The sequence below is a fragment of the Phocoena sinus genome, chromosome 10, assembly GCF_008692025.1.
Source record: "Phocoena sinus isolate mPhoSin1 chromosome 10, mPhoSin1.pri, whole genome shotgun sequence".
NCBI lineage: Eukaryota > Metazoa > Chordata > Mammalia > Artiodactyla > Phocoenidae > Phocoena > Phocoena sinus.
The window spans coordinates 91,588,712-91,598,714 of NC_045772.1; the positions used below are offsets into that span (position 1 = coordinate 91,588,712).

General features: G+C 35.5%; 1 protein-coding gene across 1 annotated transcript; it reads left to right on the plus strand.

The window, feature by feature from the left end:
• Window positions 1-1,062: 1,062 nt before the first annotated feature.
• Window positions 1,063-9,571, plus strand: SMCO3 (single-pass membrane protein with coiled-coil domains 3). The gene is made up of 2 exons (XM_032644148.1): window positions 1,063-1,142; window positions 7,983-9,571. Exon 2 carries the CDS (start codon window positions 7,999-8,001, stop codon window positions 8,674-8,676), a length of 678 nt encoding a protein of 225 aa, XP_032500039.1. The 5' UTR covers window positions 1,063-1,142; window positions 7,983-7,998; the 3' UTR covers window positions 8,677-9,571.
• The last annotated feature ends 432 nt before the right edge of the window (window positions 9,572-10,003 follow it).

Below are 10,003 nucleotides of genomic sequence, written 5' to 3' on the forward strand. Positions count from 1 at the left end.
ATCCATCCATACATACTTCGGCTACACTGGCCACAATACTTTTTTCCCTTTTTTCCCATGTTCCTACATGGTGCGTCCCTAGGCTATGTCAAATGCAAAATGACCCAGAGGGACAAAAGTAATCTACTACACCTCACTTGGTCCTTCTTTAGAATTATAGGGCAGCACCTTTAGATTTTACAATCCAAGTCTCCTAGCTGGCATCTTGGTTCCCAATCCTCTACCCACTCAATAACAACAGGAATTTTTGTTGTTAACATAAGAATAGCTATCATTTAGTAAGTTTTTGCCATAAAACAGGCACTGTGCCAAGTATTTTACATTTATTATCTCATAGTCCTTTTATGCCAATCCATAAATTACAAACTAGTAAATTACAAATCACTAGAGGCTGAGTGATTTTCTTCCTTCTGATGTATCTTTGCTGTAGAGGAATCAGTGGGGATTAGGACAGAATCTAGAAAAAGAAGCATAGGAGACTTTGATTTAAGGGAAAGGAGTCAAATTGATCTTTAAGGTTTTTATATTGTCAAGACAATTAACCAAGATGACAAGAGAGATAGTGATAAAGAGCAGAGAACCAGCCAGGAAAGAAGAGCACACACACAAAAAACACATTTGGCTGAAAATATCTGTATCTATATCTCTTGAGAACTTAGATCAATCAGCAACAGGTACAAAATGCAACAGAAGCTAAAGGAAGTTTAATATCTGGAAAAGTTGACATGATGGGAACCCAAAATCTGAGAGCTTCAATTAAAGAGGCATCTTGTCTACTGAATTGAATTAGCTCAGTTGGATAGCACTTTTCAACAACAAAAAAGTCCATTAAAACACAAAAATTTTAATGTTTTACCATTGCACTACTAATTACTTATAATTATTATTATTATTATTACTTATAATTAATAATACTTAATATATACCAATTTTATATTAATATAGAAAATAAAAGAATTCTGAGAACTAAACCATGCAGAAACAGTCGATGAACCAGACAGGCAGAGGGACCCAGCAGAGACTAGCAAAGCCTGTAAGTCATCACATTCCATTAGAAACATCCAGTTGAAACCAGATGAAAAAGCACTGCAGCAACACTCCCCAACAACTGCTGGGACCACTGAACTCAGAAACACAGCAAGGTAAGCAATATGGGTATTTCTATCAGTATTGATATAATACTCTGTTTCTCCATATTAAAGGGTGTTTGCAATAACAGGTCAGGCTTGAATCCTAGTCATAACTATAGTAAAGCAACAAAACAACTTTTTTTAAGCGGATCCCATGACATGTTCCTGGTGATCATTTATGTCTCTGAAGACACCAAGAAAGAAGAAAAATAACAGCTTATATAATTAAGTCAGAGGGGATGATATAGTAGTAAAGACATCAATTTTAGAAAAGAATAAGGATGAAATGACCCCTGTGTGAATGTGTGTTGTTTACATGGAATGTAACATTTCCTTTTATGTCTTTAACATTAATTTAAGCATTCAGTATCTGCGAAAATATGAATGTGTGATCTAATTCTAGTTAATGTATAGCACTTATGCTCCTTCATAAGTTATATTACATTTAAATATCACTGGGCCTTTGCTGTGTGTCTCCCAATAGACTGTTATCTTCTTGAGGGCAAGGAACATTGTCTACTCAAGGCATATGGCAGAGGTTTCTCAAGTGATCATTTGATAAATGCTGGTGAATGACCTAGATATTCTGCTTTCTGGTCAGAAATATTCTTTTAAAGACTTTATATCAGAGTGTCATCACACCATGATCAACCTTGTTTTTCTTAATGAAAGGCCATGGTTTTGATTTAAATTAAAGAAGGAAGCTCAGAACTAGTTAGTAGCTGTTATTTTCTCCTGAAATGCTTCTGACTTTACCATACCCTATACCCACACTCCCAGATAAGTGAACCTTGCAGGATAGCTGGACCCAATATGGGTAGTGAGGACAAGAGACACATTGGAGAAAGGTAAAACCTTAGAGAGCACTAATGACCAAACATCAGAAGCTTGGACAGGGTCATGGTTTTTCTTTTTTTCTTTCTTTCTTTCTGTTTTTAATTGTTATTAAGGGAAAAGTTCAAACATACACAGAAGTAAAGAAAATAATATAATAAACTCCCACACCCCCATAACCCAGCTTCAAAAATTATCAAAACAAGTTTGATCTTATTACTTCTATGAAGCTACTCCAATCTGCCTTCTAGATTATTTGGAAGCAAACCTCAGTATCATTTCATCATTAACTTTTTCAGGATGGATTTCCACAATGGCAAGAACTCTTCAATTTGACCTTATGCTCCTCAAACCAATAATATTTAACAGAATTGTCTTTGACTTTGAAACACACCCAGTGTCCTGCTGTAAAAATTTATTTTTGATGTCAGTGTAAAAGTTTTTGGAATGCATTTGCAATACATATCAAAAGTAATATAAATTTTTATTCCTACTGATTACATAAATTGTACATTTATATAATCTGAATTTCCTCTGGAAATTTATCCTGAGGAAATAATCCAGATAATTGAAGAGGGAAAAAAGAACTATGTGTATTAAAATACTTATATTAAGACAGTGAAACAATTAAGAATTTGTTAAATTATGGTAAAGATATGTGAAATACTTTATAAAATATAAATATATTTTATATAACCAATAAAATAATTATAAAACTAGAAATAGGGGAAGTGTTTAAGTAAATTAATATAAGATGAAATTTTATTTCTTATTATTACAACCTGGTAAAAATACTTATGCATTTAAATAAACTTTGGAAAGGAATAATAAAAGAAAAACAAGATGGTAGGTTTATAGGTGTTTTTCCTCCTACGTATTAAAGTGTTTATATATCATTGCTATAAACTTTTTATTTTAAAATACTTTGGTTTATCAAATCTTTTAATTTCATCATGTTATAATTCTACCATCTATCAATGCACAATCACCTGTCACTTCCTCCATGAATCTTCCTCTAATGACCTCCATATCAAATTTTCTCTTTAAATTCCTATAGCACTTGACAGTCAATGCAGTACTGTTATTCACAAAAGTATCCTGAGAAATTTTTACTTACATATGTGATAATCAATACATTTTTATTTTGCAAGGTGGCTCCTTTCCTGAAAAACTAAAAGAACTGTATAGTATCACTAAATAAACTTTAACTTTTAGATACAATCATCAGTATATTTCTCCCATTTCTTACATGCTCTTTAATCATGAGTGTTTACTTCTTATTTCAACAATACTGATGAGTTAGGTCCAATAAGAATCCATCTGAAGCTAGCCTTTGTTTTCATTCCAAGTTCCTAAGATGAGCAGATCAAGTATCAGTGCTTCCAGATTTGTTTACTTCCTTTTTTTAAATAAAATAACAAAGCCAAAATACGTGTGATTTCCGAACTTTATTTTAGCAAAAGAACTCGCTCATCACACAAACTTTTCCCACCCACAGCCCAAATAGAGCAGCAAAGAAAGCATAGGTGCTTCAGCAAAGGCTGGGGTGAAACTGGTGTGCCAGAGACCAAGCACTCCACCTGCTGGCTAGCAATTCCCCATCAGGCTGCCCCAGGGCTCTTTAGAACTTATTTCATGAACCACTACAATAAAATGCTCAAATAGCCACACAAATTCGGCTGTACAGAAGTGGATGGTAACTGCCCATCACTAACAGGGAGCACTATCATGTTATAACCAATAGTGTAAAAGTTCACATCTGCCATACAAAAGACGCAGGTGATCAGAGCTGGATTAAGTACACCACTTAGCTACCTGCTGATGCCCATCTTATAAGTCATTTTTTAAAATGACTTTAAAATGATTTTAAAAGACTGAACTTTCAAGTCAATATTTAAAAGATCTGCCCTGAAAATGCAGTAAGATAGAGGACAGTGTATAGCCCAGAACTCCTCTCAGCTACAGTACGGTATATCACTGGTAAGACATCACTTGAGGCATGCCTAAGTAACAACTGTGATCTTTAAGAAGGGCGACTCCAACTAATTGCAGACCTTTTTTGTTTTGCTCAGACAAGTAAGCAATTCGAGCATCAGAACTAAATTGTCATGGGCAATAGTCGAAATGCTGCACATTGCCAACTAAGATTTTTCATGGGGTGTATAACCTCTCCTCTAAGTATCAAGCACACATTTAAGAGTGTCAATTGGAAAGGTACAAATTGTTAACCCTCCCTAGATGATGGACTGTCTCCACATGGCCCCAGTGTAAGTATTATTAAAGTATGAGTTCTTTTGTTTTGTTTTTCGTTTTCTTAATTTTTATTGGAGTCCGGTTGATTTACAATGTTGTGTTAGTTTCTGCTGTACAGCAAAGTGAATCGGTTATATGTATACATATATCCAGTCTTTTTTAGATTCTTTATCCATATAGGTTATTACAGAGTATTGAGTAGAGTTCCCTGTACTATACAGTGGATGCTTATTAGTTATCTATTTTATATAGAGTAGTGTATATATGTCCATCCCAATCTCCCAGTTTATCCCTCTCCCCATCCCCCGCTTTCCCCTGGTAACCATAAGACTGTTTTCTACATCTGTGGCTCTACTTCTGTTTCGTAAATAAGTTCATTTGTACCATTTTTTTAGATTCCACATATAAGTGATATCATACGATATTTATCTTTCTCTGTCTTACTTCAAAGTGTGAGTTCTTTAAAATTTGAATTTGCACAAGGCAAGCACCACCTCTATCTATAATTTTGTATGACGTAGTGCTTTCAACTTGACGTTGTAGTTTTAAATCTGTCTTAACTTCCTAACTAGATTAGAAATTTCACGAAAGCAGGGACCATGTCTCTTTCATTTCTGTATGCTCTACAGAGCCTAGCATACTACCTTATAATAAATAGTAAAGTACTACTCTCCATTAGGTAAATTGCTACTGAATTATTAAATTACTTCCTTCATCGGGCTCTTCAAATTTCACTTGTCCCAAACATAATTAATTGGTTTCACCTTCAAACCCCACCTCTCCTCCACCTAATTCTCTAGCATTTATCTCACTGTTGGGATGGAAGTAATTTTAAACTGTATTCAGTACTGGGGCAGGTATGGTGGCAGGGCTGCTGAAGATCTCTTTGCATAAGGAGCCCTCAGTCCCCTTCCCCAAGGAAGAAAAAAAAGAAGGTAAGCCTGACTCAGAAAAATAAGTCTTTTTTCGTTAGATGTGAAAAATAATTCTGAGCACATCATGATATCTCTTACTCAGACTTGTTATTGGCACAAAATTATGGATATCTGCAACCTAGGAAGAAGGGTATAAAAGAGCATGTGCAAGGGCTTGAGTATGTAAAGGAAAGAAAATACTACTTTTGTAGCTGAAAAAGTACTGTATCTGATTTCTGGTAAGACTGAAACTTTTCATCAATTAATTACTACTATTTCTTCTTTTACTGTCTGTTCAGAGTTGTTTGCATGTTTACCTGACTGTTTTCTGTATTAATAACAAGACTAGTTAGAAACCAATACTTTTTAATATTTCCTGTATTTTAACCAGTTTGCTTTCAGTCCTTCTTACGTGGTCATCTTTGTTAGTCAAATTTTTGTGTGACTTTTTCCCATTGGTTTTACGCTTATAAAGCCCTCCATATACATTTGAAAATTATCTGTTTTCTTCTAGCTATTTTATCATTTGATCTTTTTTACATATGTTACACTGATATTTTTAATTAATGTTTAATCCCCCGCAAGCTAGCCCATTATGCCAGGATCATTTATGGAATACTAATTTCTATTGATTTGGGATTCTACATTTATTATACGTTAAGTCAAATGTATAGAAGGGTCTTCTTTGGGGACTATTTTGTTCCATGATTCCACCTACTCTTGCACCTATACAATACTTGTTAATATTGTGTTTTTATACTGTTTTAATGTTTGAGGAGGAAAAAGTCCCAACATTACTTATCCTGAAAAAAGTAAGTAGTCTCACCTATTTAGTCTTTCAGATGTATTTTATGATTAATTTGTCAAGTTGTGTTAAAACAATGAATTAATTAGGAAGGAAGTGACCACTTGGAAACATTCAACCTCCCATCAAGGAGGAAGGTTCATCTCTCCATGTGTTTATCCTGAGGTAAATAGAACCACACATCTTTTCTAAAAGCTATGCCTTCAGATAATGGCATATGACAGCTTTTAGAGAAATTTCCCACTTTTTCAGGGTAAGAAAGACTCCTCTCACCTAAATATCTGGATGGGGATGTAGTTGGTGATCTTCTAAATTCAAAGTCAGAAACTGGAGTTTTCACTTCATGATAAGATCTGAAAACTAGGAACCAAAAAAGAAAACAGTTTAACGTAAAATTTCTAGGAGAAAAAAGCGAAAAATCAAAGTCCCAATTTGTGGTTATCAAATTGCAGTTTGCAACCCAATGGTGAGTTTGTGGAATATTTAATAGTCCTTTAACAAACAATTTCTTTAAATGGAATTGAGATATATTCTAATTTGTGGACATTTGTATCTGTCACGTGTGTGTGTGTGTGTGTGTGTGTGTGTGTACTGTATCTAAATCAAAGATAAAAGTGAATTTCTGACCATTGATACAATTTATTCCACCAGGGGTACTAGTGCATTTTCCTAAAATTAAGAGCAAAAATTATTATGTTCCTAATCCATTTTCAAAATTTTTCCCCTTTCCATTTCCAAACTGTATCTTTATAACTTGGAGGATAGGTTATGTTCATGTTTACTTTCTTGAGAGAAAACATCTTCATTCCTTCCCCCCATGCTTCTGAGGTTCCCAATATCTAGGCTAAGAACAGTGGTCCTAGAAAGATAGGGCCCAGATTAATTAGCACGTTGTTTACACAAAGAGAGGAGGAGCCAGATCGCACACAGGTATAAAGGACTCCATTTTCCCCTTCTTTTCTCCCAAGAATTCAAATGAAATATTCAAGTGTCAGGCACATAGTAAGCCTATTCCAGGTGTGCATACTGAGGAACATTGTTCTCACTAGCTTCAAACTCTCACCCAAATTCACTCAGAAGGGTGTTGCTTATTCCTTCTTTCTCTGAGCCCAAAGTACAGACACAAGCAGGCTACAAACACCAGGCTTATTTTATTCATTCTGTGACGTACTCTTGCTACTTATTCCCTAATACCTTTGTGAAATGACATTATCTTCTTTCTGAGACTAACTCTAGCGTATCTGAATAATGGTCAAGTGTAATATAGACAATTCTAAATAATTTAATTTATAAGCTTTGCCAATGGAGAAGCAGAGAGATAGTCAGAACTGCCCTGTCCCTTCCATGATGCCCACTGTCTCTCCAAGTGAGATTTTAATCTAAGGAATCTTGAAAATAAACTGTTATCACGAGGATTTTTTGGTAAACATTCTAATGTTATATGTGTTGCCTTTGGATGCCTCTTAGGTTTGGAGAGCAAATAATTGACCTGTAAAGACATAAAGAGTGTTTTGAATATTGTAAATTAAGATAACAGAGTATACAGACAAAATTAGCAATTATTGCCCTGTAAACTCAGAGACCTTAATATTCTTCTGATCCTACTAATTTAATTCCAAATATTAGAAAAATCAGTCTGGTTGGTCTATTCAATGTGGTGACTAGAGTTTGAGGAAATTAAGGGTCACTGGTAATCAAGAGCTAACCATTTCAAATATGTTATTAAATATTACTTGGAAATAATCACATTTATTAATAATCAGATGCTAGATAAACACAAATCTTTCCTATCTAGGATCTCCCCCCTCCACAAGATCTAATGCCATAATTAATGCATCAACAAGTTGCATTATGTCACCCATATTTTCATACACTGACTCCAAGTTTCAAAAGCTTGTTTTGAAGAACTTGTTGAGTTTTCTGAGAAATTCCTTAGATAGCATACTACTTTGCTATTCATAAAGTAAAAGATTTCCTGGTCAAATCTATACATCCAGCAGATATTTTTCAAGATTTCTAGTAAAGATTTACTATTGTATTTTTCAGAGATCATATTTGAAATATGGCTCAAAGTGACTTCCTCTACCCAGAGAACCCAAAAAGGCGACAAGAAGTAAATCGTCTTCACCAGGAGCTCCTTGACTGCTTATCTGACAGCTTCCATGCCACCAATAAGCTGATTGGGGTTTTAAATACGCACTTAGGGTGCAGGCTGGCCTCCATTGAAATGAAAAGAGATGCGACCATCAAAGAAAACTGTGATATCATCATCCAAGCCATGATGAAAATCCAAAAAGAATTGCAAAAGGTTGATGAAGCACTAAAAGATAAACTAGAGCCAACCCTTTATAGAAAACTTCAGGATATTAAGGAAAAAGAAACCGAGAAAATTGCAATAGTCCAAAAGGTTATTTCAGTCATCCTGGGAGAAGCTACTTCTGCTGCCAGTGCAGTGGCTGTTAAACTCGTGGGCTCAAACATCACAACCGGCATAATTAACAAGTTGGTCACTGTGTTAGCTCAAATTGGTGCTTCTCTCCTTGGTAGCATAGGAGTTGCTGTTCTTGGCCTTGGCATAGATATGATCTTCCGTGCCATCCTGGGAGCAGTGGAGAAAACACAGCTTCAAGAAGCCATCAAAAGTTATGAGAAGCATCTGGTGGAATTCAAGTCAGCCTCAGAAAAATATCATCATGCCATTATTGAGGTCACCAACACAGTGAAACACCAAATGAAATAAACAGTTACTTTATTTGCCACTGGAATATTTTTCTGCTTCTTTCTCAGTAATAGTGTTTTGCTTCTTTGATTAGGCTCATTTTCCATAAGCTTCCAAATAGTCATAAATACCATAAACAACTCAGAAAGAGGACTCAAAGATGCTAAAACTAGATGACTCTAGAGAGTCTTCTATCAACGATGAATGCCTGGATCAGTTGGTGCTAGACCCTGTGAGTAAAAGATTGCATCCTGGTATGTCTTCTCACTGTGCTCTACAGATCAACATTAGGGTGAATGCTATTGTAGAGCAGCAGGTGTAGGGGTTACCTTTTCCTTTTCTAATTCCCAGTCAAAATCCTTCAAATTTGCATTGAATGCACAGACTTTCACTTCTACCACCAGCTCAGACATCATTTAGTTCTAAGGGACATACTTAGTAACTTCTGCCCACATGCAAACACTGAGCCTTCCAATGGAATAGAAGTACTACCGTAATTTTGACCATCAGTTTAAATCCAATTTTCTGTAAGTTGGAAGAGACTGAAATATGGTTTGTAGCAATTTATGTCAACGATGAAAGGAGGCAATCGTTCTGTAAACTTCTACTAATTACACACTGTAATCTGGATGGAACTTTAAGAGGGAAAAGTTAAAACTATAAAAGATAAAAGTTGTTTCTATAGTTGCAATCAACCCTGACCAACTGTGGTGTGATGATTAAATATCCCTCAAGTGAATGTCTGAACACTTTGGAACATTTTCAAAACAAGCAAACAAGCAAATCCCAGGTATATAAATGAATTTAGTCTGCAGGAGAAGAAACTGCTACTTACTGTTTTAAGAATTGTCATTTAAAGGAAAGTTGTAATTTATTACTTTATGAGTTTTAATAAAAAGCGAAATTTTATTTTCAATACTAGCAGAAAGCTTCCCTTGCTATATAAAACTTTAGGTGATCCATTTCATTAATTATCTAATTTCAGGAAAATCCCAAGGCTACAGAGGCCTAATGGTTCAGTTGAATTTCTGAAGATGCCAAGTGTTTGTTTTCTAAATACTTCACCAACCAATTACTCCCCATTGAGACTCCTAGGTTCTACTTACAAATTTATTTTAAAAGTCATTCATGTTGACAAAGCGAGAGAGTGGCATGGACATATATACACTACCAAACGTAAAACAGATAGCTAGTGGGAAGCAGCTGCATGGCACAGGGAGATCAGCTCAGTGCTTTGTGACCACCTGGGGTGGGGGGGGTGGGATGGGGAGGGTGGGGGGGTTGGATGGGGAGGGTGGGGGGGGTGGGATGGGGAGGGTGGGAGGGAGGGAGACGCAAGAGAGAGGAG

Coding starts and splice junctions, on each gene's coding strand:
- SMCO3 (XM_032644148.1), top strand. CDS start 7,999: ATGGCTCAAAGTGACTTCCTCTACCCAGAGAACCCAAAAAGGCGACAA.